This window comes from Urocampus carinirostris, chromosome 11 (assembly GCF_059441175.1).
Source record: "Urocampus carinirostris isolate Australia breed hairy pipefish chromosome 11, RoL_Ucar_1.0, whole genome shotgun sequence".
Lineage (NCBI taxonomy): Eukaryota > Metazoa > Chordata > Actinopteri > Syngnathiformes > Syngnathidae > Urocampus > Urocampus carinirostris.
This window is the reverse complement of record NC_142359.1, coordinates 1,462,645-1,490,412: the sequence shown is the minus strand read 5'-3', so window position 1 is coordinate 1,490,412 and position 27,768 is coordinate 1,462,645. Positions and strand designations below refer to the sequence as shown.

General features: G+C 42.0%; 1 protein-coding gene across 2 annotated transcripts; it reads right to left on the bottom strand.

Moving 5' to 3' along the window:
• Positions 1-369: 369 nt before the first annotated feature.
• Positions 370-27,627, bottom strand: cpm (carboxypeptidase M). Of its 2 annotated transcripts, XM_088348009.1 has the most exons (10): positions 27,361-27,627; positions 24,211-24,368; positions 22,202-22,299; positions 15,219-15,391; positions 13,944-14,028; positions 9,346-9,451; positions 7,949-8,119; positions 6,434-6,586; positions 4,851-4,999; positions 370-2,377 (listed from the first exon to the last, which is right to left on the bottom strand). In XM_088348009.1, the coding sequence occupies exons 2-10, from the start codon at positions 24,365-24,367 to the stop codon at positions 2,150-2,152; spliced, it is 1,320 nt and encodes a 439-aa protein (XP_088204135.1). In that variant the 5' UTR covers position 24,368; positions 27,361-27,627; the 3' UTR covers positions 370-2,149. The 2 variants fall into 2 exon arrangements, with proteins under 2 accessions (XP_088204135.1, XP_088204136.1); XM_088348010.1 differs by lacking the exon at positions 7,949-8,119.
• Between the last annotated feature and the right edge of the window lie 141 nt (positions 27,628-27,768).

Genomic DNA, 27,768 nt, shown 5'->3' with positions numbered 1-27,768 from the left:
AGTACAATGTTGGCAACAAGATTCACTTGATATCATTGGAAATTATTTGAATGCAACGCAAACGTTTTCTTCTTTTTTCCGTGTTTTTTAAAATTCCTTTTAAAAAAAATCTCATTGTGTTTATTTTTTCCGAGCTGTTACTTTTTTCTTTTTGTTCTCTATTTAATTTTTCCTTCATTTCTTTCTTTTCTTTTTCTCTGGCTTTTTTCTAAATTTTTCCTTCTTTTTTTCTCTTCCTTTTGTTTCTTTTTTTCTCAGCTTTTCACTCCTTTTTCATTTTGGTATTTTTTTCTTTTTTGTTCTATTCCCCCCTCCCTTTAAGTCATTTTGTGCATAATTTTACATAAGATTTTGTCATGTTGTGATTAAAGAAGCAAAAACAACCTGAAGACCCGTTTGGGACCCGAAAGAGCCGGTTCCTTTTAGTGAGCCTAGCCAAAGAAGCCGGTTCTCGACAAACTAACTTTACTCAACTTCATGTTAGTATTTTTTTTGTTCTATTCCCCCCTTCCTTTAAGTCATATTTATGCATAATTTTACATAATTTTTGGTCATGTTGGGATTAAAGAAGCAAAACAACCTGAAGAGCCGTTTGGGACCCGAAAGAGCCGGTTCCTATTAGTGAGCCAAGCCGAAGAAGCCGGTTCTCGACAAACTAACTTTACTCAACTTCGTTCTACTTCGACTCGACTTCAAAATACCACATAGGACACAACGTCAGGGGAACCCATGTATTTTGACCTTCATGCACTGTAACTTTGACTTAAGTCGCTTCTTAATCAGTAATTTCGAGCCCTCATTTTTGTGCGCTGGCTAGATTTTCTTGTGCGCTGAGAATGTGCGAGTTAGAGGGAACACTGTTGACAACGACATCATATTTGCAGAAAATGATTCATAAATCTTTTATAACATTTTAAAAAGTGACACTAGTGTGTCGCGGGACAGTGGTTGAAAATCACCGCCTTAGAGGAAGGGTAATTATATCAAAGAGTCTTAAAAGAATGCCAGGCTGAACGGTTGGCCCTTATACATTTTCAGCTAACCAAATCTGGCCCCCCATTTTCTCACAGGTTTGGACACCCTTGCCTAAGGCCGATATTGCAGCTCACAAACACACGCCTCAAAGATACGCACCGTATGTAAGTAAGGCACAACCTCAAAGACATCACAAATCGCGCATAAAAGGCACACTCCACTTTCAAAACATCGTTCTTTCCAGACTATGAAGCGCACCTAAAAACCCTGAATTGGCCAGAAATTTAGAAGGATGCCTTATAATACTGTGCGCCTTGTATGCCAGAAAATACAGTAGATACAATTGGAAACAAATAGTTACAATGAAATGATACCGCGTACAGTAACTGTTCTGCCCTTAAGAAACATGTAGTGGTCTTGGAACTGAATGAAGATTTTGGTGTATGGTAACGTTATGTACTAAATGGAGTCCTTAAATAAATATATATAATGTCTTGTTCACAAACATTTGTGCCAATGTGAGGTCACTGTTCTGCCTTTGAATCACCCTCTTGTGGTTTTTGGTGGTGAAAGCAGAACGTCGTCATGTTCATTTATGTTGTATGAAATCAATGATTGGAATTGAAATGTAATTATATTTTGTGCAGGGCAGCACGGCAGCGCAGTGGTTAGCAGTTCTGAGGTCATGAGATCGAACCTCCTGTGTGGAGTTTGCATGTTCTCCCCTTGCTCTGGTTTCCTCCCACATTCCAAAAACATGCATGTCAGGTTGATTGGCTGTTCCAAATTGTCCCTCAGTGTGAATGAGCGAGCGAATTGTCTGTCCCTGTGTGCCCTCCGATTGGCTGGCAACCAGTTCAGGGTGTCCCCTGCCCACTGCCTGAAGATAGCTGGGATGGGCTCCAGCACCCCCGCGACCCTACTGAGGATAAGCGGTGCAGATAATGGATGGAAGGATGGACATTTTGTGCAACTTTAGCTCTCACTGTAACTAATTCCATGCACCTTATAGTCCAGTGTGTCTTATATATGGAAAAAAGATGACAATAGGTTTTTTTTTTTTTGGGGTGGGGGGGCGCCTTATAGTGCGGATAATAAGGTAACAAAACCGAGCAGGTTCGTGCTGTGACCTATTGCCGTTGAGACGCCAAGGGTTCTCCATTTGTTCGGGACTTTAGCTTATCAGGTTGCGGACGGCGAGCGCCATCGCAGTCCACCCCAGTGTTGTCGTGGTCGTCATGGCAACAGCCGGCGAAGACGGGAGCGAGGACGGGAGCGATGGGTCGCCCGCTGCCACGGTGACGCGTCTCAACCAAAAATCGCGCTTCAGGGCCGAGTTCCGATCGGGACCGTAAGGGACCGATAGAGTCTCCGTCAGCACCTCGTGGCCAGGATACGTCACCTACAAAAAAGCCAAAAACCATATTTTGACCAACAGCAGTGGGACGAGTCTGACTTCAGGGAACTTTTATTATTTTAATTTTCTTAGAACAAAGGGAAATTGCACCTCCACTACACCAGTGGGCAGTGGCGTTCTTAGTGTTTTGTTTAAAACACAGTGTAACAGACCCTCATAAAAAAGATATTTAACACTGATACGGAAACAGGCGAAGAGAAACGGGTAAGGAAAACAAAAATCGCCACCCGTAGCACTTCACTAAATATTCAACTTTTTAGGACACCTCAAACGACGCACCCCACCTTTAACGGATGAAAATAGAAAAAAGAATAGCGTTATTAACTAGAAGCAAAGATAAAAAATGCAACTTGAATTAAAAAAAAACAAAAAACAAACCTTAAATCCTAAAACCATTGCCTCATCAACACGTAATCGAGTCAAATGTAACATGAGAAATGCACTGTGACATTAAAAAGTGCAAAAACATTTACAAGATAATGATTTAAAAGTAGTAGTAGTATAAAAATAAGTAATGTTAAATAAAAGGAAACCCCAAAAATCAAAACGGAATCATCCCTTATGATTCACATGAACTCAGAAGCAAAATACGAAATACAATTTTAGCCCGCGAAACAAAAATCTAATAACACAATTCATGAAGCAATTGAGAGTTGGCAGATGTTAGCATATAACCATTAGCATGTCGTCGCTAAACTCAAGTGAAATGTATCCTTTCTTTAGAACTTGGTTCTGTGGGGGAGGGGGAGTTAGCATGAAACCGTTAGCATAATTTGTTAGCATGTAGCCGTTATCACCTAGCCGTTAGCATACCTTGTTAGCATGTCGCTTTTAGCCACCGTGCCTACAAAACCGATGGCAACGAGTTGGCCTGTAATTACCCAGCCCCAAAAATGATCTAGGCTGTCAAAGACGGAAGTGTATGTAGCTGTTAGCATCTACTCGTTAGCATCCACGGGACAGTGACCCTCTTAGCCCACTCCATGAAATTTCCCTGGTTACCATAGTGACCTGTTGAAATGAATGGGCCCCGTGCATCCCGGATGTGAAAAATCCAAACCCCTTTGTTCCGGACGGGACGAAATTGAGATATGTATACATATGAAAAAAACAATAATGGTGCCATGTTTATCTTAACACAAGTGGCAGATTTCTAAGCATATTGCAAATAATTTGCACATTGGGAATGTTGATCCATTCAAAGATTTAACCCGTAAACCAAATTGAATGACAAAACTTTAAAAGTGGCTTTACATCTAAGACACATAAAATAGAATGTATTGCTCCTTTTTTGTTTTCTATGAAAAGTCCAAATATCATCTTTGGATAAGGTGTATACAGGGTTGGGTAGGGTTACTTGAACTGGATTACTTTCAATGACTTTTGGATGACTCCAATACCAAATATGCTCATAAAAGACAAAAGAAACGAAATAGGAATAAAATTACTCCATTTTGTGCAAGCTGGGGGAGTAACGGAATACATGGAACGGCAAAAATGATGTTTGGATTGATTTTCATTTTGTTTCTGTGGCATTTTATGTTCGTTTTGCCGGAGATCAAAGCCAGGAGAGAAAGCTTACCATGTGTTGTGAGTCATCATTTTATTCACATTTAGTTTTTTTTGTCTTTTATTAGCATATTTGCTATTGGAGTAATCCAAAAGTCATTGAAAGTAATCCAGTTCAAGTAACCCTACCCAACCCTGGGTGTATACCATATCCATCCATTATCTGCACCGCTTATCCTCAGTAGGGTCGCGGGGCTGCTGGAGCCCATCCCAGCCATCTCCGGGCAGTGGGCAGGGGACACCCTGAACGGGTTGCCAGCCAATCGCAGGGCACACAGAGACAGACAACTCATTCACACCTAGGGAGAATTTGATTTTGGTTAGGCCAATCAACCTGACATGCATGTTTTTGGAATGTGGGAGGAAACCGGAGTGCCCGGAGGAAACCCCCACGTAAGCACGGGGATAACATGCAAACTCCGCACAGGAAGGTTGGTAGCTGGATTTGAACCCATGACCTCAGAACTGTGCTGCCGTCTGTCCCATATATTTGTGTGTATTTTTGTTTTTTGACAACACTTTTTCAAAAAGTATTTTGTTTTTCGATCCGTCCAAAATGTCAATATTTGATTACTGACTGAGGAGATAATTTCCTCCTCATGCCATGAGGCTCTTTAACTCCACCCGGGGGAGTAAAAGCCCACATTAAACCCCACCCCTACATTTGCATATTACCCTATTTTTCTTACAGTGTAGCACTATTTAAATACTCTATTACTCTACTGTATTCTATCTCTTTTATTTTTCAACAGAAGGATACTGCTGGAAGTGTGAATTTCCCTTTGGGGATGAATAAAGGATCTATCTATCGGTCGGAAAAACGAATGATGACAGGAAATGTGAGTCGCAGCCCGAATATCGATGACAACAAAGAGATGGAATGGATTACGGTGAAAGTGTAGTTGCCGGGCAGCAGCAGTCGGAAGTATTCTCCGTCTCGGTTTGTCCGGAAGGGAAGCATATTGGGGCGACCCTTAACCTCCACCTTTGCCCCCCGCGCGGCCGCTCCTGACTCGTCCAACACGCGACCTTTCACCCCTGGAACACACACAATCTTAGGTTATACACCACATCAGCGCCTCTCAATTATTTTCTGTCGCGCGCCCCCCCTCGGAAGAAGAAATCCTCTCTCCCCTCCCGACACCCCCCATGGAATCCTTTCTGCTGTCCGCCGCATGACATCGTATCCCAATTAACGTACGTGAGGATTTGAGACCGACTTACGACAAAGAATAGCTTTATTGACCGTAACACAAAAGATATAAAGTGTAAAGGAAATCAAAATCCTTCAATTACAAATAATTTCAACAGATAAACAACATTATCAACTCAAGAGCACAATATTAAAATAACCAAACATTATATTTTACGTTATTCTAAAGGTATCTCACGGTGTTTCCAAAAATGTGGAGCGGACCACTTCACAGCACTAAAGGTTTTGCATTGTGTATTTTACTTGGGCCAATTTTTAGACATTGTGAAAGAGTTGTAAATGTTTGTCTTTCTTTTCCAGCTGTCAATCTACGATTGTGCGCAGTTGCGCGTCATCATGGTGCGTAAAAACGAATTACGCATTGCCTTGCGCACGTTTATTTTATACCTGTCAATCTACGATTGTGCGCAGTCGCGCGTCATAATGGTTCGTAAAAACTTATTACACATTGACTTGCGCATGTTTATTTTATGCCTTAGTTTGAATACACCTCCAGAAAATGACATCATATTATGTTTGGATTTTCATTGGCTAATCAATCATCATTCGATATGGTTACTATTGGATGAAGATATTAAAATCTACAGGAGGCCTTCTCCTGTTTATCAAACAGGCCTGTATGGGCTAATGCAGGCTGCGGCGCGTGAGAAACTGATGTCAATCGAAAAGTCAGAAGCTAACGGCTATACTGAAAGTCATCTGACGAGTCTGTTTATTTTCAAAGGGGAGTTTTGGAGCGAAACGGGCAAATTATTAAAATAAACCTCAAATGGAGCAGACATGCTTTTAGGCGTATTTTTTTTTCTGTCAGCAGGTGTCATGTGTTTTTTTTTATATGGTATTTGACAACCACTACATTAGATTGCCATAAAGCATTTCCTCGCCCAGGGCTCAGGAACCTTTTTGACTCGAGGAGCCAGAAAAGCAAATTATTTTGATATATTCTTTGGAGAGAGTGCCACACCACCAAAGACAAAATACTTGATTATTTTCATCAGTTATGAAATTGAAAGCAATGTATTATTGATGGGATGGATTTGGATGATCTGATTGAATGCTTGTTTCAAAAAAATCAACAAATAAGACGTAGTAGTTTTATCACCGTGTACTTTTTGACTTTTACTATGGTCATTATTTGGATGACTACTTTGTACTTCGACTTAAGTCATGTTATACTGAAGTAAAAGTACTTTGAGTGGAGTCCAATTGATGTGACCACACGGTTCAATCGCGTATCGAGCGCTAAACGTGCTAATTACCCAAGTGGACCTGTTGCAGGAAGGCCAGCAAGCTCTTCCTGTTTTCTTTCCACAAGACAGGAAGTTGTCGGGCGGGAGGAAATTTGCAGCAGGAAACTTCCAGCGTCACTTCCAAACATCCCGCCCAAACGTAATTGTAATCCTGCATGCCGCCTGCACACAAAGTAGATAGATAGATGTCTAGATATATAGATACATGTATAGATAGATATAGATAGATGTATAGATGTCTAGATAGATATAGATAGATGGATGTATAGATGTCTAGATAGATAGATAGATGGATGTAAAGATGTATAGATAGATGTATAGATAGATGTATAGATAGATGTATAGATAGATGTATAGATAGATGGATGTCTAGATAGATGGATGTATAGATAGATGTCTAGATAGATGGATGTATAGATGTCTAGATAGATAGATGGATGTAAAGATAGATAGATAGATGTAAAGATTGATGTATAGATTGATGTATAGATGTCTATATAGATAGATGGATGTATAGATAGATGTCTAGATAGATAGATGGATGTATAGATAGATGTCTAGATAGATGGATGTATAGCTGTCTAGATAGATGTATAGATGGATGTAAAGATGTCTAGATAGATGTATAGATGTCTAGATAGATATAGATAGATGGATGTATAGATCTCTCGATAGATAGATGGATGTAAAGATAGATAGATAGATGTATAGATGGATGTATAGATGTCTAGACAGATAGATGGATGTATAGATGTCTAAATAGATGTATAGATAGATAGATGTATAGATAGATGTATAGATAGATAGATGTCTAGATAGATGTATAGACGGATGTATAGATGTCTAGATAGATGGATAGATGGATGTATAGATGTCTAGATAGATGGATAGAAGGATGGATAAATGGATGTATAGATGTTTAGATAGATAGATGTATAGATAGATGTATAGATGGATGTATAGATGTCTAGATAGATTTATAGGTAGATAGATAGATGGATGTATAGATGGATAGATGTCTAGATAGATGTTTAGATAGATAGATATAGATATTTTCTTCATCCCCATAGGGAAATTCACACTTCCAGCAGTATCCTTTATGAAAAATAAAATAATAATAAAAGAAAAGAAAATAGAATACAGAAATACCCAATATAACGTGTTGATATAGAGTATTTCAATAGTGCTACATAAAATACACACTGTTATAAAAATAGGGTAATGTGCAAATGTAGGGGTGGGGTTTAATGTGGGCTTCTACTCCCCCGGGTGGAATTAAAGAGCCTCATGGCATGAAGAAGAAATGATGATGGAAGTTATGCCATCCAATCAGCAAATAGGAACAATTCTTCTTCAGCATTTAGACTTGAAGCGACTTGGGCTCCATTCCCTTCACAAGCAATGCATCACTATAGTGTTCGGTAGAATACTACCGGAGAACATCGTGTATAACGCGCTCTCGAATTTTCTTCTTCAGGTAAAAAAAAAAGACGTTAGTGCAAGGAAAACCAGACTGTAACTGACCTGTGAGCGGGTACCAATGGTACCCGTTGGTGATGCCCTCTGGAAAAGGTGCCAGTTCTCCGCAGTGCGCCCCCTGGTGCATGGTGGCGTGGTTGCGCGAGTACACTTTGGCCAGGTGGACGAAAACGTCGTCGTCGGGCGTCAAGCTCGCCCGGCCGACCAGTTCGCCCCCTTAACGCATCAAACGCGTTAGTTGTGCTAGCTAGCATGCTAGCCGGGGTAGTTACAGCCAATGTTCCCTCTAAGCTGCGCGCGGGCGCAATTGCGCACTACCCAGAGCTTTTCCGCGCACAAGAAAATCTAGCCAGCTCACAAAAATCAGGGCTCGAAATTGATCATTAAGAAGCCAATTAAGTCAAAGTTACAGTGCATGAAGGTCAAAATACACGGGTTCTAAATGACGCTGTGTTCTAAATGCGGTATGTTGAAGTCAAGGTCGAAGTAGAACGAAGTTGAGTAAAGTCAGTAGAGTTTTTCGAGAACCGGCTTCTTCGGCTCGGCTCACTAAAAGGAACTGGCCCTTTCGGGTCCTAAACGGCTCTTCGGGTTGTTTTTGCTTCTTTCATCCCTATATGACCAAATATTATGTAGAATTATGCACAAATGACTTAAAGGAAGGGGGCAATAGAACAAAAAAGAAAAAAAATACCAAAATGAAAACGTAGTGAAAAGCTGAGAAAAAATGAAACAAAATAAAGAGAAAAAAGAAGGAGAAAAATCTGAAAAAAGCCAGAAAAAAAGAAAAGAAAGAAACAAAGGTAAAAAGGAAAAAATAAACACGAGATTTTTTTTAAAGGACTTAAAAAAAATAGAAAAAACAGGGAAAAAGAAGAAAAAGTTTGTGTTGCATTCAAATCATTTCCAATGATACCAAGTCAATCTTGTTGCCAACATTGCACTTCCACTAAAAAAATGTGATTAAATACAGTTGTGTATCGTGCAACCGACTCAATAAGCCCCCCAAAATTTTAGTATGATGTGACAAAAGATACCAGGAAAAAAAAGAAATGGAAATCTTGTCAAAGAATTGTAAAAACAAATGACGTTTGTAGGCCATCGTACATGAGTCAATTCATTCAAAAGTGAAAAATCATTTTGCATTGCCGGAAACTCAGCAAAATGTAACGTGATGTCAAGTTTTGGACATGTTTGGTAATGACTTAGTTGCCACACTTGGGATTGCCGTTGCTCACTGTTGTTTCAAGCGTTGCTCACCGACTTTGTGTGAACACTCAGACCCGTAAGGAAAATGACAGGGAACATTGGTTACAGCCCACCCACTCAGCCAGCCCTTGACCACCCGCTTGTTAACTAGTATGCTAGCTTAGCAACTGGCTTACCGACCACTCGCCAGCCCACTCACCCCGCTTGACCACCCCGGTCTCCCACCCACTTACCGCCATTACTGTTGTCATAAGCGTAGCTGGCCACCAGGGCGCCGCCATGGATGTTAGCGGAGAGGACAAATGTCTCCGTCTTTAACCAGCCAATCACAGCCTCCACCTGCCGGGATGCACAAAATCAAAGATCCCAACACTGTTTCATGTTTTGAAAGCTTTTCTTCTCGTTTATGGTCACAGTGGGGAATATACGTTATGTATTCTGGTCCATTTTTTTTCTGTAATTTGGGATGTTGCTACATGTGCTGTCCCTTCTCAAGGTTTCTCCATTTTCCTCATGTTGAGGTTTTTGAGTTTTTCCTTGCCCTCATGTAGGTTGCAGATCAGGGGGTGGTGTCATAACAGTCTGTGGTTTGCAATAATCTGTGGTCCGTGCAGCCCTTTGAGACTGTCCCTTCTCAAGGTTTCTCCATTTTCCTCATGTTGAGGTTTTTGAGTTTTCCCTTGCCCTCATGTAGGTTGCAGATCAGGGGATGGTGTCATAATAGTCTGTGGTTTGCAATAATCTGTGGTCCGTGCAGCCCTTTGAGACTGTCCCTTCTCAAGGTTTCTTCATTTTCCTCATGTTGAGGTTTTTGAGTTTTCCCTTGCCCTCATGTAGGTTGCAGATCAGGGGATGCTGTCATAATAGTCTGCGGTTTGCAATAATCTGTGGTCCGTGCAGCACTTTGAGACTGTCCCTTCTCAAGGTTTCTTCATTTTCCTCATGTTGAGGTTTTTGAGTTTTCCCTTGCCCTCATGAAGGTTTCAGATCAGGGGATGGTGTCATAATAGTCTGTGGTTTGCAATAATCTGTGGTCCGTGCAGCCCTTTGAGACTGTCCCTTCTCAAGGTTTCTCCATTTTCCTCATGTTGAGGTTTTTGAGTTTTCCCTTGCCCTCATGTAGGTTGCAGATCAGGGGATGCTGTCATAATAGTCTGTGGTTTGCAATAATCTGTGGTCCGTGCAGCCCTTTGAGACTGTCCCTTCTCAAGGTTTCTCCATTTTCCTCATGTTGAGGTTTTTGAGTTTTCCCTTGCCCTCATGTAGGTTGCAGATCAGGGGATGGTGTCATAATAGTCTGTGGTTTGCAATAATCTGTGGTCCGTGCAGCCCTTTGAGACTGTCCCTTCTCAAGGTTTCTTCATTTTCCTCATGTTGAGGTTTTTGAGTTTTCCCTTGCCCTCATGTAGGTTGCAGATCAGGGGATGCTGTCATAATAGTCTGCGGTTTGCAATAATCTGTGGTCCGTGCAGCACTTTGAGACTGTCCCTTCTCAAGGTTTCTTCATTTTCCTCATGTTGAGGTTTTTGAGTTTTCCCTTGCCCTCATGAAGGTTTCAGATCAGGGGATGGTGTCATAATAGTCTGTGGTTTGCAATAATCTGTGGTCCGTGCAGCCCTTTGAGACTGTCCCTTCTCAAAGTTTCTCCATTTTCCTCATGTTGAGGTTTTTGAGTTTTCCCTTGCCCTCATGTAGGTTGCAGATCAGGGGATGCTGTCATAATAGTCTGTGGTTTGCAATAATCTGTGGTCCGTGCAGCCCTTTGAGACTGTCCCTTCTCAAGGTTTCTTCATTTTCCTCATGTTGAGGTTTTTGAGTTTTCCCTTGCCCTCATGTAGGTTGCAGATCAGGGGATGCTGTCATAATAGTCTGCGGTTTGCAATAATCTGTGGTCCGTGCAGCACTTTGAGACTGTCCCTTCTCAAGGTTTCTTCATTTTCCTCATGTTGAGGTTTTTGAGTTTTCCCTTGCCCTCATGAAGGTTTCAGATCAGGGGATGGTGTCATAATAGTCTGTGGTTTGCAATAATCTGTGGTCCGTGCAGCCCTTTGAGACTGTCCCTTCTCAAGGTTTCTCCATTTTCCTCATGTTGAGGTTTTTGAGTTTTCCCTTGCCCTCATGTAGGTTGCAGATCAGGGGATGCTGTCATAATAGTCTGTGGTTTGCAATAATCTGTGGTCCGTGCAGCCCTTTGAGACTGTCCCTTCTCAAGGTTTCTCCATTTTCCTCATGTTGAGGTTTTTGAGTTTTCCCTTGCCCTCATGTAGGTTGCAGATCAGGGGATGGTGTCATAATAGTCTGTGGTTTGCAATAATCTGTGGTCCGTGCAGCCCTTTGAGACTGTCCCTTCTCAAGGTTTCTTCATTTTCCTCATGTTGAGGTTTTTGAGTTTTCCCTTGCCCTCATGTAGGTTGCAGATCAGGGGATGCTGTCATAATAGTCTGCGGTTTGCAATAATCTGTGGTCCGTGCAGCACTTTGAGACTGTCCCTTCTCAAGGTTTCTTCATTTTCCTCATGTTGAGGTTTTTGAGTTTTCCCTTGCCCTCATGAAGGTTTCAGATCAGGGGATGGTGTCATAATAGTCTGTGGTTTGCAATAATCTGTGGTCCGTGCAGCCCTTTGAGACTGTCCCTTCTCAAAGTTTCTCCATTTTCCTCATGTTGAGGTTTTTGAGTTTTCCCTTGCCCTCATGTAGGTTGCAGATCAGGGGATGCTGTCATAATAGTCTGTGGTTTGCAATAATCTGTGGTCCGTGCAGCCCTTTGAGACTGTCCCTTCTCAAGGTTTCTCCATTTTCCTCATGTTGAGGTTTTTGAGTTTTCCCTTGCCCTCATGTAGGTTGCAGATCAGGGGATGGTGTCATAATAGTCTGTGGTTTGCAATAATCTGTGGTCCGTGCAGCCCTTTGAGACTGTCCCTTCTCAAGGTTTCTTCATTTTCCTCATGTTGAGGTTTTTGAGTTTTCCCTTGCCCTCATGTAGGTTGCAGATCAGGGGATGCTGTCATAATAGTCTGCGGTTTGCAATAATCTGTGGTCCGTGCAGCACTTTGAGACTGTCCCTTCTCAAGGTTTCTTCATTTTCCTCATGTTGAGGTTTTTGAGTTTTCCCTTGCCCTCATGAAGGTTTCAGATCAGGGGATGGTGTCATAATAGTCTGTGGTTTGCAATAATCTGTGGTCCGTGCAGCCCTTTGAGACTGTCCCTTCTCAAGGTTTCTCCATTTTCCTCATGTTGAGGTTTTTGAGTTTTCCCTTGCCCTCATGTAGGTTGCAGATCAGGGGATGCTGTCATAATAGTCTGCGGTTTGCAATAATCTGTGGTCTGTGCCGCCCTTTGAGACTCCTTGTGATTAAGGGCCAAACAAATAAACATGAATTGACTTGATATTCATCATGCTAAAATTTTTGAGTTTTTCCTTGCCCTCATGAAGGTTTCAGATCAGGGGATGGTGTCATAATAGTCTGTGGTTTGCAATAATCTGTGGTCCGTGCAGCCCTTTGAGACTGTCCCTTCTCAAGGTTTCTTCATTTTCCTCATGTTGAGGTTTTTGAGTTTTCCCTTGCCCTCATGTAGGTTGCAGATCAGGGGATGCTGTCATAATAGTCTGCGGTTTGCAATAATCTGTGGTCCGTGCAGCACTTTGAGACTGTCCCTTCTCAAGGTTTCTTCATTTTCCTCATGTTGAGGTTTTTGAGTTTTCCCTTGCCCTCATGAAGGTTTCAGATCAGGGGATGGTGTCATAATAGTCTGTGGTTTGCAATAATCTGTGGTCCGTGCAGCCCTTTGAGACTGTCCCTTCTCAAGGTTTCTCCATTTTCCTCATGTTGAGGTTTTTGAGTTTTCCCTTGCCCTCATGTAGGTTGCAGATCAGGGGATGCTGTCATAATAGTCTGTGGTTTGCAATAATCTGTGGTCCGTGCAGCCCTTTGAGACTGTCCCTTCTCAAGGTTTCTCCATTTTCCTCATGTTGAGGTTTTTGAGTTTTCCCTTGCCCTCATGTAGGTTGCAGATCAGGGGATGGTGTCATAATAGTCTGTGGTTTGCAATAATCTGTGGTCCGTGCAGCCCTTTGAGACTGTCCCTTCTCAAGGTTTCTTCATTTTCCTCATGTTGAGGTTTTTGAGTTTTCCCTTGCCCTCATGTAGGTTGCAGATCAGGGGATGCTGTCATAATAGTCTGCGGTTTGCAATAATCTGTGGTCCGTGCAGCACTTTGAGACTGTCCCTTCTCAAGGTTTCTTCATTTTCCTCATGTTGAGGTTTTTGAGTTTTCCCTTGCCCTCATGAAGGTTTCAGATCAGGGGATGGTGTCATAATAGTCTGTGGTTTGCAATAATCTGTGGTCCGTGCAGCCCTTTGAGACTGTCCCTTCTCAAGGTTTCTCCATTTTCCTCATGTTGAGGTTTTTGAGTTTTCCCTTGCCCTCATGTAGGTTGCAGATCAGGGGATGCTGTCATAATAGTCTGCGGTTTGCAATAATCTGTGGTCTGTGCCGCCCTTTGAGACTCCTTGTGATTAAGGGCCAAACAAATAAACATGAATTGACTTGATTTTCATCATGCTAAAATTTTTGAGTTTTTCCTTGCCCTCATGAAGGTTTCAGATCAGGGGATGGTGTCATAATAGTACATCCCTTTGAGGCTTCCTGTGATTAAGGGCCAAACAGAAAAACATGACTATATATTTAACCTGTTTTTCAACTTTGAACCCTAAATACTGAAGCGAAACTTTTTACCCCTGTGTTGTAACATTTTTGAGTCAATATAATCATTGAAAGCAGCTAAATTCTATTCCAATCTTTTTTGTTTCTTGAGAGATTCGCCGGCCGACCTCGGCTTCTCTGCTGGCGTCTTCCGTGTTGTCAGCGAACGCATCGGGGAAGTTCCTGTTCAGGTCCACGCCGTTAAAGTTTAACCTGAGAGAAAGACAAAGTCAAATGGATTATCGCACAATTTGGTTGTGTGTCACTGGCAATGTTCCCTGTCATTTTCCTTCCGGTTCTGAGCGTTCACACAAAGTCGGTGAGCAACGCTTGAAACAACAGTGGGCAACAGCAATCCCACGTGTGGCAACTAAGTCATGATCAAACATGTCCAAAACTTGACATCAAGTTACATTTTGCTGAGTTTCCGACAATGCAAAATGATTTTTCTCTTTCGAATGAATTAACTCATGTACTAATACTGTAAAGGTTGTACGGCATACAAACGTTGTTTGTTCTTACAATTCTTTCACAAGATATCCATTTCTTTTTATTTCCTGATATATTTTCTCGCATAATATTCACATTTTTGGGGGCTTATTGAGTCGGTCGTAAGATACACAACTGTACGTAATCACATTTTTAGTGGAAGTACACTGTTGCCAACAAGATTCACTTGATATCTTTGGAAATGATTTGAATGCAACACAAACTTTTTCCTCCTTTTCCCTGTTTTTTTCTACTTTTTAAAAAATTCCTTTAAAAAAAATCTCATTGTGTTTATTTTTTCCGAGCTGTTACTTTTTTCTTTTTGTTCTCTGTTTACTTTTTTTTCCCTACATTTCTTTCTTTTCTTTTTTTCTGGCTTTTTTCTAAATTTTTCCTTCTTTTTTTCCTCTTCCTTTTGTTTCTTTTTACACTACTTTTTCATTTTGGTATTTTTTTTCTTTCTTGTTCTAGTCCCACCTTCCTTTAAGACATTTTGTGCATAATTTTACTTAATATTTGGTTGTGTAAGGATTAAAAAAGCAAAAACAACCTGAAGAGCTGTTTAGGACCCGAAAGAGCCGGTTTCTTTTAGTGAGCAGAGCCGAAGAAGCCGGTTCTGGAAAAACTCTACTGACTTTACTTTTCAACTTCGTTCGACATTGACTTAAAAATACCGCATTTAGGACAAAACGTCAGGGGAACCCGTGTATTTTGACCTTCATGCACTGTAACTTTGACTTAATTGGCTTCTTAATGAGCAATTTTGAGCCCTGATTTTTGTGCGCTGGCTAGATTTTCTTATGCGCTGAAAATGTGCGCTGAGAATGTGCGAGCAGTGCGCAATTGTGCACGCGCGCAGCTTAGAGGGAACACTGCTCATAACTATGCTTTTGCTCAGCAATGCACAAACACACCTTCCTTGGCTGAGGTAACAATCCTTGCCGGCCCGGTCGAAGCCGTCCGGGTTCATGGTGGGCAGGAAGTGGACCCGGGTACTGTTCAGGATTCGCGAGGCCCAGTTCTCGTTGCCGCGGTAACCGGCAACCAGCTCAGACACCAGATGCAGAAGCAGCTCGCGGCCCAGGACCTGCAAACAAAACCCTTTAGTCAAAAAAGATTTTCCGATTTCTCCGGTACCGTTCGTAAAATAGATGCCCATCCGTGAATAGATCTGCCATTTTTTTTATCTCGCGTATGCATTGATCAAAATCTAGGGTACGGACAACAACCGACTCGTTTTGGAGAAAAATGAAAGCAATATCTATTTGACATTTTCAGGTCCATTGCAATTTACTCCTGTGAAACACGACCTTCATTTTTTCATGGCTCATAAGAAATGTCCACAATTGATATCATTTCTTCCTCATGCCATGAGGCTCTTTAACTCCACCCGGGGGAGTAAAAGCCCACATGAAACCCCACCCCCACATTTGCATATTATCCTATTTTTATGACAGTGTATCACTATTTAAATACTCTATACCAACACTTTATATTGAAAATTTTTGTATTCTATATCTTTTATTTTATCATTTTAGGTAGCCAATGATCTTCTACTGGCAATGGACTCCAACGCTTCATCATTCTTGCTGGTGCTGGACCTTAGTGCTGCTTTTGACACTGTGGACCATAATATCTTACTAGAACGGTTGGAAAAATGGATTGGTCTCTCAGGAACCGTCCTCTTATAATTGAAATCTTACCTCTCAGATAGGACGCATTGTGTTAAATATGGTGCAATGACATCTGAGCCCTTTAGTGTTACCTGTGGTGTTCCGCAGGGTTCAGTGCTTGGCCCCCTTCTTTTCAGCATTGACATGCTTCCATGAGGGGATATTATTTGCAAGTATAATATCAGTTTCCGTTGCTACACAGATGACACTCTATATCTTCCGTTGGGGGAATCTGCCACACTAAATTGTGGAAATTTGGAGGCCTGCCTCACTGAGATAAGAGTGGATGTCACTCAACTTCGTGCGCCTTAACTCTGAAAAGACCAAAATGTTAGTTATTGGTCCATCTAAATGCCGTGACTTATTCTCAAAACTGCTGTGAACATTGACAAATGTCACATCACACAGAGTGACTCAGTTAAAAATTTAGGTGTCATATTTGACCCTGATCTATCCTTTCAAACACATGTGAAGAAAATTACTAGAACTGCTTTCTTTCATCTTCGCAACATTGTTAAAATTCGTCCTATGCTGTCTCAGTCATATGCGGAGATTATAATTCACGCGTTTGTTACTTCCCGTCTCAATGACTGTAATGCCCTACTCTTCGGTCTCCCGAAGTCCAAAATCAAGAGCCTTCAGCTGGTACAAAATGCTGCAGCCAGGCTTTTAACTAAGACAAGAAATTTTAATCACATGACCCCGATTTGAGCTAACCTGCATTGGCTCCCTGTTAGCCTAAGATGTGATTTCAAGGTTCTGTTGGTAGTATACAAAAGAATGCATGGACTTGCTCCCTCATATCTTTCAGATTGAATTTCCCCCTATGTTCCGGTCCGGAGCCTTCGCTCTGAAAACTCTGGTCTACTAGTGATTCCAAGAGCCAAGAAGAGTTCCGCAGGTTGGAGAGCGTTCTCCATTCGGGCCCCGGTGCTGTGGAACGCTCTTCCCCCTGAGATTGGATCTGGAACCTCAGTGGAAATGTTGAAATCTAAGCTTAAAACACACTTCTATTCTATAACATATGAATAACCTATAATTTTGGGATTATATCATATTTGTGGGGATTATCACATGTGCGGGGCCTTCTCAAGGTTTCTTCATTTTCCTCATGTTGAGGTTTTTCCTTGCCCTCATGTAGGTTGCAGATCAGGGGATGGTGTCATAATAGTCTGTAATAATAGTCTGTGGTTTGCAACAACCTGTGCAGCCCTTTGAGACTCTTTGTGATTAAGGGCGTCACAAATAAAAATGACTTGACTAGACATTTTATTTTTTAACACGAGGATACTGCTGGAAGTGTGAATTTCCCTTCGGGGATGAATAAAGTATCTATCTATCTATAATTATCTCCATGGTGCCCTGTTTAGGTGTAGTATGCACCTGTGCCGTGGGAGCGATGACCCTTCATAAGACAGTGCCATACAAACTAATGCCAACTGCCGAGCCATCAGAGGGCATTGTCAGCATCATTTTTAAGCACTAGTTGAGGAACATGGCAACTATTTCAAGCATTTCACCCGAGCGCTTTTCAATCTTTGAAACTCAAGCATTTTCAAGAATTCCAAGCACTGGTACTGCAACCAATTGTAATTTGTTGAAAAAGCCTTACAATTTCACAGCGCCACCTGCTGGCCTGGAGCCGGTGATGAAGCGTAGAGAATGTTTTTTGTTTCTTTTCTTTTTTTTTTTTTTGTTTCTTTTTTTGTGTTGCGTGCGGCCCACCCCGGCAGGATGCCGTGTCACAGGAAGTTTTGTCGTAATTCGGCCGTGATGAAAGGAGGAAGGAAGACGAGAAGGTCTAAAGGAGTCCACGCATGTTGAGCAAACGTCCTACGGCCACTCTTTCCCATGATGCAATGCGTGCACAAATACATACATGAATGCATACACGCCAACACAGCTTGTACTTGGCGTGTTCACTCGGGCTGCAACCATTCATCGGCGTTGACAATAAAAATTGATCATGGATAGAGTCTACAATTCAAGTCTCATCTGTTTGGGACGAGCTTAATCACAAAATGTCTTCCAGGACTTTCAATGACTTTTGGATGACTCCAATACCAAATATGCTAAGAAAAGACAAAAGAAAGTACCGTATTTTCCGCACTATAAGGCGCACCTAAAAGTCTTAATTTTTTTCAAAAGCTGACCATGCGCCTTATAATACAGTGCGCCTTATATATGGCTCAATATTAAATCGCAAGGTCTCGCAACTTACGCAACAGCCGCCGACTCGATTTTCCCCCGAACGTGGAGTAGTCCGCGGTGTATGCTGGATTTATATACCGGCGTTTCATTGGCCAACCAATGTGTCAATCATCATTTGAATCAATCGCTATTGGCTAAAGTTATTCGGAGGTCAAGGGGCGGATCCTTTTTATCATTTACAGGCTGGCATAGGCTTAAGCTGCAAAACAAAGCCTGCAATTGGCCGACAAAGATGTGTCAATCATCGGTCAAATCGATCGCTATTGGCTGAAGTTATTCGGAGCCTTGGATTGGCTAGAGGGCCAAAACAAACCCTGCGATTGGCTGAAAAAGATGAGTGAATAGCAAGCTTGCTAAACTACGCCATAAAGAAACATGTTTCATTAGTATTCGTAAACATTTGACTCTCCTGGATTTACTACACTCACGGTTATAAGAAGACCATGGTTGCGTATCATTATTGAACGTGAGAACTATATTTTCCCAGTATCTTGTTTTAGAACGATCTTGATGTTTCTGTGATAAGTTGAGTGAATTCAACTCAATTCCAAGTGTTTATTGTCATATGCATGGTAAAGTTGCGAGCGAAAAAGAAAATAGAAACTAAGGAATGGTTGGCATTTCTTGAATCCCAAGACTTTAACCTTCCGAATGATATTTGGAACGACGCATTTGAGTGACATCGTACAGACACCGTTTCCGTATATGTCCGAGACACATATTTGCTTCTTTGCAAGCTTTGGGAATGTTAAGGGGGTAATCAGTTGGACTGAACCATCTGACTGTTTTGTCCACGTTCCCATTGTAGCGCCTTATAATCCGGTGCGTCTTATGCATGTCAAATATAGGACCAAAAACTTTTTTTTCGGGGTGCGCCCTATAACCCGGTGCGCCTTATAGTGCGGAAAATACGGTAAACATGAATAAAATGACTCACAACACGTGGTAAGCTTTCTCTCCTGGCTTTGATCTCCAAACATAACACAACAACAAACATAAAATGCGACAGAAACAAAATGAAAATCAATCCAAACAGCTTGCCGACATCATTTTTTGTATTTCATTAGCATATTTGGTATTGGAGTAATCCAAAAGTAATTGAAAGTAATCCAGTTAAAGTAACCCTACCCAACCCTGGTAACAATAATACCTTTTATCGATAATGTACGGATATTCTCGTTTTTTGTCTTATTTTTGTCGAGCTAGCGTGCGCAGGCTAGCCCAAATCGTGCGCTCGCCAAACAAATGTAAAATGTTTTCCCAAAACAGGAAGTAGATGAGCGTTTCCTGCCTGAGCTTCCTGGAAGCCCAACAGTCAAAACATTTCACAGCCATTGCTTATCTCGGCGCCTCGGAAGTAAAAGAAAAGAAAGAAAAAATTGGATTTGACACGCTACACGGCACACAGGATTACAAAGCGCACCCGCAAAAAACGTATAAGGTGTACTGGACTATAAGGTGCGTGGAATTTAGACTACTGTAAGGCTTGGGGATACAAAACCAAATCAATACATTCCAATGAAAAGAATTGATTTCAGAGAAGAGAAATGAACACCACGACATTTGTTTTCGGTATAGAAAGACGCCGGGTTTTTTAAAGCAGCCGACGGAACAAAAACAAAAAAAAAGGAAAAATGGAAATCTTTTGGAGCTGAGATTTTCTAGAAAACATCTTCTACTGCATTATGTTCACTCAAATCAAGTAAATGTGATTTTGTGGATTGTGTAGTATAGACTTCATCAGCTCAAACTCATAAACTGGGCCAACTCAAACTGAGATTACATCCTTTACTGCCCTCTAGTGGCGGGAGGGAGCACTTGGTGTGCTTTTATTGATTAAATTCTAACTTTATTTGTTGTATTGCTTTAAACTGGGCGTGTTTATTTATTTGAAGTCAAATAACTTTGGGAGGGGTTTCCACAATGTTCTGTGGTTGGTTAATGATAGTTGGCTGATACAGCTACGGTGGGTGCTTTGCAAGTGGCACCTGGCTTTGGTGACACCCAGTGGACCTATTCAAAACTGTCATTATTCCCTTGTGTTTCTCTCAAATTACTTAAAAACTTGCTTTTTTTCTCGACATACTCGGAAAAACAGGAATGAAATCATCCGGCTCTTCTCTCTTTACACCCGAGTACTGATTGACAGGCACATTTTGAGCGACTTTTTACCTGGCCTGCACTTGCATCCTGCCTGCTCGGCCGTGTCTTTCAATAATAACTATTTCAGATTGGTATTCGAGGCGCATTTTGGATCACGAAAGGGAACAGAAAGTCAAAAAACGGCGCTTCATTGACACCAATCATTGGCGGATGGCAAACGCAGCGTAACGCCAGCACGGCTAAAACTCGGAAATCGCGCTATGCTAAGCTATGCTAAGCTATGCTAAGCTATGCTAAGCTATGCTAAGCTATGCTAAGCTATGCTACGCTTGGCCAGTCTCAAATGGAAGTGCAGCTTCAGCGACAGACTGCTGTCACAGTCTTGTTCCACGGAGAGACTGAGGAGATCATTTCTTCCTCATGCCATGAGGCTCTTTAACTCCACCCGGGGGAGTAAAAGCCCACATAAAACCCCACCCCCACATTTGCATATTACCCTATTTTGATGACAGTGTGTATTTTCCGTAGCACTATTTAAATATTCTATAGCAGGGGTGTCAAACTCATTTGAACTCAGGGGCCACATGATAGAACAAACATTCTGTCGGGGGCCGGACGAGTAGACTAAAGAGAAAGAAAAAGAGATGAGGAAATAAGAGAAAGAGGGAGGGAAAAGGAGAGGGGGCAGGACAAAGAAAGAGAGAGAGGGAGAGAACGTGAGAAACAAAAGAGATAAAAAGAGAAGTCATGAGAGAGGGGGAAAGAAAGGGAGTGAAAGAAAGAAATCCAAAGAGAAATAGAAAGACAAAAGGAGAGAAAAGAGAAAAGAAAGCGCCAAGGGTAGGAAGAGGAAGAAAGAAAAGGAAAAAAGGAAGTTAGAGCAAAAGAAGTTAAAAAGACACAGAGAGAGAAAGTGACAAAGAGCAACAAAGCAAGAGAAAAAGAGAGACACAGAGAGTGAAAGAGACAGAGAGTGGGAGAAAAGGGGTGGAAAAGAGGGAGAGAGAAAGAGAGAAATAAATACAAGTACAGTGTCTTTGTTTGAGGCACCTGACTTTGGCAAAATCAAGTTGACATATTTCAACCTGCAGCTTGTTTTTCTCTTGCGCTTCTCTGAGTGTTGTCTCGCGGGCCGGATTCAATCCCTTAGCGGGCCGCCTGTTTGATACCTGTGCTCTTTAGCAACACTTTATATTAGGTAATTATGTATTCTATTTCTTTTGCTTTATTATTATTGTATTTTCAACACAAGGATACTGCTGGAAGTGTGAATTTGCCTGTGGGGATGAATAAAGGATCTATCTATCCATCTCACGACGGCGCTTGGAACACCAGGGTTACTTTAACTGGATTACTTTCAGTTACTTTTGGATGACTCCAATACCAAATATGCTCATAAAAGACAAAAGAAACTAAAAAGGAATTATATTACTAATTACTTTTGCGCAGGCTTAGGGAGTAACGGAATACATGGAACGGCAAAAATGATGTTGGCAAGTTGTTTGGATTGATTTTCATTTGGTTTCTGTGGCGTTTGATGTTTGTTTTGCCGGAGATCAGAGAGATCAAAGCCAGGAGAGAAAGCTTACCGCGTGTTGTGAGTCATCATTTTATTCCTATTTACTTTCTTTTGTCTTTTCTTAGCATATTTGGTATTGGAGTCATCCAAAAGTCATTGAAAGTAATCAAGGTAAAGTAACCCTACCCAACCCTGTGGAACACATCTCACAAGTTAACGTGTATGTGAGTATGCACTACGGCTAAGGGCTGAAAAGCACTTTTTCAAAAAGTTTTCTCTGAGCGAGCAAAGTCCACTGACCCAGTTTACTCGCTTTGTGTGTTTTTTTGGCTTGTTGCCTTTTATATGCGTTCTGTTGCGTGTCGGTTGCGTGTCTGTTGCGTGGCCTCACCTCGTTTCCATGCATGTTCGCCACGTACTTGAAGTCTGGGATGCCGACAGTGTGTCGGTGGGGGACGCGCCCCAACGCTAGCACCCACAACTCTTGACCTGACACACACACATTCACATGCGTTATAATCCATATCAAGCAAGTCCTTCTCTATATCGATAGCGAAGCCCTAATAACTCGGACGCTCTTTGAGTTTACCTGAGTACTGACTGACAGGCACACTTTTAGCTCTACCCGGCCTGCGGTCGCATCCTGCTTGCTAGGCAGAAAAGAGGGATTAAAACCAAATGGCCCACCCCTATCGTGCGCCTTTTGATACGGTGGGTTGGTTGGTTGGATCCCTTAAACACACAGGTGGTAAGGGCACCATTTCCTGTAGTGTGTCTTTGGCATCACCAGCCTGGTGGCGCCCATCCCACCCCAGGCAAACATATATCATTTGTGTGCAAGCTCACGTGACACTTGTCGGATGTGCGCACAGTCACCGCCATACTAATCCGAGTTAATCCGGGACACCGACTGGCTTTTGTCCAGATTGTGTGGGTTTGCGATTAGCCAAATTAGCACGCGGCCGATTCATCTTAGTTTAACTTGAGTTTACAGTCAGCCCAAATGATCGTACAAATGGTAAGAATGGTTAAATTCCCCCTTCACATTGTTCCACCCCTAAAAACGGGAAAAGAACCCAGAGTGACCGTACCGTGTACTAATCCGGCTCATTACGCACAAAAACAGATGTAGGGTCTCAAGTACCTGTCGCCGTGGCAACTGTGACAGGGAATGTGTACGGTTTTAAGGGCGAGTCATTGTAAAGGGGGACACGAACATAACCTCAAGGGCCACATACCGGACACATAATTGCAGCAACAGGACAGCAAACAGGAAGCGGGCAAGGGTTTTCTCCTTACCACCAAATTATAAAACTGGGAGCGGCCGAGGGGCTTTCTCTTCGCTGCCGAAACGAGAAACCGGGAGCGGCTAAAGGGATTTCTCCTCACCGCCGAAATGTTAAACAAGGAGCTTCCAAGGGGCTTTCATCTCGTTGCAAAACCAGGAAACCAGGCGCACCCAAGGGGCTTTCTCCTCCCCACCAAAAGGGAACCCAAAGAGCGGCCGAGGGGCTTTCTCTTCGCTGTCGAAATAAGAAACCGGGAGCGGCCAAAGGTATTTTTTCTCACCGCCGAAACGGTAGACAAGGAGCTTCCGAGGGGCTTTCATCTCGTTGCAACACCAGGAAACCAGGCGCACCCAAGGGGCTTTCTCCTCGCCACCAAAAGGGAACCCAAAGAGCGGCTGAGGGGCTTTCTCAACGCTGCCGAAATGAGAAACCAGGAGAGGCCAAAGGGCTTTCTCCTCACAGCCGAAACGGTAAACAAGGAGCTTCCGAGGGGCTTTCATCTCGTTGCAAAACCAGGAAACCAGGCGCACCCAAGGGACTTTCTCCTCGCCACCAAAAGGGAACCCAAAGAGCGGCCTAGGGGCTTTCTCTTCGCTGCAGGAAACAAGAAACCGGGAGTGGCTGAGATTTTCTTTTGCTGCTGAACTGAGAAACTGGGTGCGGCAAAGGGGGTTTCTCTTCGTCGCTAAAACAGGAAACCAGGAGCGGACGTGGAACTTTCTTCTCGCTGCCGAGACGAGAAATTGGGTGCAGCCGAGGGGCTTTCTCCTCATCGCCAAGACGGGAAACCAGGCACAGACAAATGAGTTTCTCCTTTGTGCCGAGACAGGAGCCAGGCACTGCCGAGGAGCTTTCTTCTCGCCGCCGAGACAAGAAACGAGGAGCGGCCGAGGGTCTTTCTTCTTGTCGCTGGTAAAGGGATTTGGGAACCTGTTTGTGTGTGTGTTTTGGCGTGCATTTGTGATTGTCCAGATTAGAATGCTGTGAATTAGATTAACGTTAGTTTAACTTGAGTTTGCAGCCAAGTTTACAAATCGCACAATGGTTGCCACGGCGACAAACACCCGATACCCGACCTGTGCGCGTTACTGTGTTTTCTGTGTGTTTGTACCTGCAACGGAGCGCCCGATGCTGTACAGGTACGCGATATCTGGATTGGAAGCGTTAACCTGGAAGAGGTAACGCTCCATCTCACTGTTGCTATGGTAACGGAACTCCAGCATCATGGCCGCCGGGAAGAGCACCAAGAGGGGGAACACTTGGGACATGCTGAAACACACACAACATATAATATTATATAATTGTAATTTGCGCAAATAGCGCTTAAACTATTTCTGCTAGAAAAGTATTTTTTTGTTAGGAATCAAAGTATTTATAGCTGTTTGCTTGTTTGTGTATCTGTCCAGCCAAGAAATGGTAGAAGGAGTTTGGATAGGACAACTATCTTTCACAAGCAGTCAGATAGGTTACCCTAGATGTGAAAAACACCAAAGAAAGCTGACTCAGCGCTCTTGGTTTCATTGACTTGGCCTTTTTTCCCAGAAAGACATTCCACTCTTCCAATCCAAAACTATATTGAATACCCACACTATCTTTTACAGGCAGTCAGCTAGGTTACCCTCGATGTGAAAAACGCCAAAGAAATCTGACTCAGTGCTCTTGGCTTCATTGACTTGGCATTTTTTCCCAGAAAGACATTCCGCTCTTCTAATCCAGAACTATATTGAATACCCACACTATCTTTTACAGGCAGTCAGCTAGGTTACCCTCGATGTGAAAAATGCCAAAGAAAGCCGACTCAGCGCTCTTGGTTTCGTCAACTTGGCATTTCTTGCCAGAAAGACATTCCACTATTTTAATCCAGAACTAGATAGATAGATAGATAGATAGATACTTTGTTCATCCCCGAAGGGAAATTCACATTTCCAGCAGCATCCCTGAGCTGAGAACAATCGAGAACAATCGAAAATACCCACACTATATTTTACAGGCAGTCAGATAGGTTACCCTAAATGTGAAAAATGCCAAAGAAAGCTGACTCAGCGTTCTTGGTTTCATTGACTTGACATTTTTTCCCAGAAAGACATTCCATTCCTCTAATCCAGAACTATATTGAATACCCACACTATCTTTTACAGGCAGTCAGATAGGTTACCCTAGATGTGGAAAACACCAAATAAATCTGACTCAGCGCTCTTGGCTTCATTGACTTGGCATTTTTTCCTAGAAAGACATTCCACTCTTCTAATCCAGAACTATATTGAATACCCACACTATCTTTTACAGGCAGTCAGCTAGGTTACCCTCGATGTGAAAAATGCCAAAGAAAGCCGACTCAGCGCTCTTGGTTTCGTCGACTTAGCATTTCTTGCCAGAAAGACATTCCACTATTTTAATCCAGAACTATATTGAATACCCACACTATATTTTACAGGCAGTCAGATAGGTTACCCTAAATGTGAAAAATGCCAAAGAAAGCTGACTCAGCGTTCTTGGTTTCATTGACTTGGCATTTTTTCCCAGAAAGACATTCCATTCTTCTAATCCAGAACTATATTGAATACCCACACTATCTTTTACAGGCAGTCAGATAGGTTACCCTAGATGTGGAAAACACCAAATAAATCTGACTCAGCGCTCTTGGCTTCATTGACTTGGCATTTTTTCCTAGAAAGACATTCCACTCTTCTAATCCAGAACTATATTGAATACCCACACTATCTTTTACAGGCAGTCAGATAGGTCACCCTAGATGTGAAAAACGCCAAAGAAATCTGACTCAGCGCTCTTGGTTTCGTCGACTTAGCATTTTTTCCCAGAAAGACATTCCACTCTCCTAAGCCAGAACTATATTGAATATCAACAGGCAGTCAGGTATGTTACCCCGGGTGTGAAACCGCCACACTATTCTGGTATTTTTTAGTTATTTTTTGATGCACTCAAAAAGTCAATATTTTTAACAAAATCATTATTTGTGTCGTGCAGGGATCCCACTTTCAAGTTGCTTAAAATCATTTGTTCTTTAAGTATATTTTCGTATATTTTTTAGTATAGAAAACTTGAAATGAGTTAAAAGTTTGCGGCAGAGTGAAATAATCAGGGTTATTATAGTAAGATAATGGATTAAAAAAAAAAACATATAGATTCATTTATTTTGGTCAGAAAACTACATCATTTGTAGTATTCAGATTCAGATTCAGATCTACTTTATTGACAGTACACGTGTATACAGAACGAAATGTCGATACATCTGACCCGTTTCCTTGAATGTACAGATATAAATAAAATGTTGTTTTGAGTTGGAGTATTGAAGTACTAATAATATACTAAATAATTATGGCTATGTACAATATTTTACAGTAGCGCAAAGAGTGCAAGAGGAGTAGCTAACCAGATGTGCAAATAAATAATCTATCTATCATAGTAAGTAATACACTGAACAAAAATACCCTTGGCTTATTTTCCCTGTTTTTTTTCTCTTTTTCCTTTTATTCTTTCTTTGACCCCCAGCTTCTTACTAGGTCCCTTGCTTTTTTTAAAATTCTTTTTTTATTCTCTTCTCTTGTTTTTTTTTTTTCTTTCATTTTTCAAGACTGCCTTCACTACTACATCCAGTTTTCTGTGGGTGGACACTGTTCCCACTCCTGGTAACGCAACTGTTTTGAAATGGCATTTTTGGTCAATTTTCCTTTGTGGGGTCCATTTTTGTTTTCTTCTTTTAATTTTTAATGTGTTTTCCCTGCAAGAAACAAAAACATGGAACAGGCTAAGCACTTTGGACACCTTTATTATCATAGCATTCTATTTTTTGTACAGCGAGTTTTGTGTGTAAATAGTCGTTTACCTTGAGTGAGTTCATGATTGTTTTTTGGTGTCTAAATGACAAAAAGTTCTCATGGTTTTCACCTCAAATGGATTTCCAAAATAAAAGCTGTAAAGTGTCACTCTATGAATCGGTACCCAACTTTTTTAAAGTTTATTTTGCAACATAAGTCTTTAGAATTGTGTCTTCTCCTTATTTGATCGTATTGTGATTGGTGAAACAATATTTCTCCTCATTTGCTTTTAGAAAATGTGTCAAAAACGAGAAGGTGCCCGTTTTACTCATGTCTAAAATGACGCGGTGCCTATTCTTACGTGGCTAAAAGGACTCCTCGTAAGAATAACAGTGAGAAGCTACCAGAAAGTCAACGTAAATGCGTCAATAAACAAGAAAGTAAACGTTTTCAAATCAAGAATTGAATGAAGTGTGTGGAGTTACCTGCGTGCGTCCTCCGCGTACCTGCCAGCACCAGGATGCGCTCGCTCTGCGCGGCGGGACAGCACAGGCGGGAGGAGTTCGCGCAGAGGGCGGGGACACTACGCAACCACGCCTCCGGTCAAGCGTTTTCGTCCCTCGGTACTCCTCGGTGCTCATTCCGTGCTTCTTCTACAGCAGGGATCTCCAACTCTTTTTGGAGCTCGGGGGGACGCGTGCCATACTTGAAATTTAGAGACAGAGAGAGAGAGAGAGAGAGAGAGAGAGAGAGAGAGACAGAGATAACAAAGGATAAAGAAAGAGACATAGAGAAAGAGGTGTCAGAAAAAGAGACAGAAAGAGAGAGTGAGAGAGCGGGACAGAGAAAGAAAGAAAGAGACAGAGAGTGGAAGAGAGAGAGAAAGGAAGAGA

Coding starts and splice junctions, on each gene's coding strand:
- cpm (XM_088348009.1), bottom strand. CDS start 24,367: ATGTCCCAAGTGTTCCCCCTCTTGGTGCTCTTCCCGGCGGCCATGATG. Junction 9,452..13,943: donor ACGCCAGCAGAGAAGCCGAG/GTCGGCCGGCGA, acceptor GCATCCCGGCAG/GTGGAGGCTGTGATTGGCTG. Junction 5,000..6,433: donor CCTGCAACAGGTCCACTTGG/GTAATTAGCACG, acceptor TGTGTGTTCCAG/GGGTGAAAGGTCGCGTGTTG.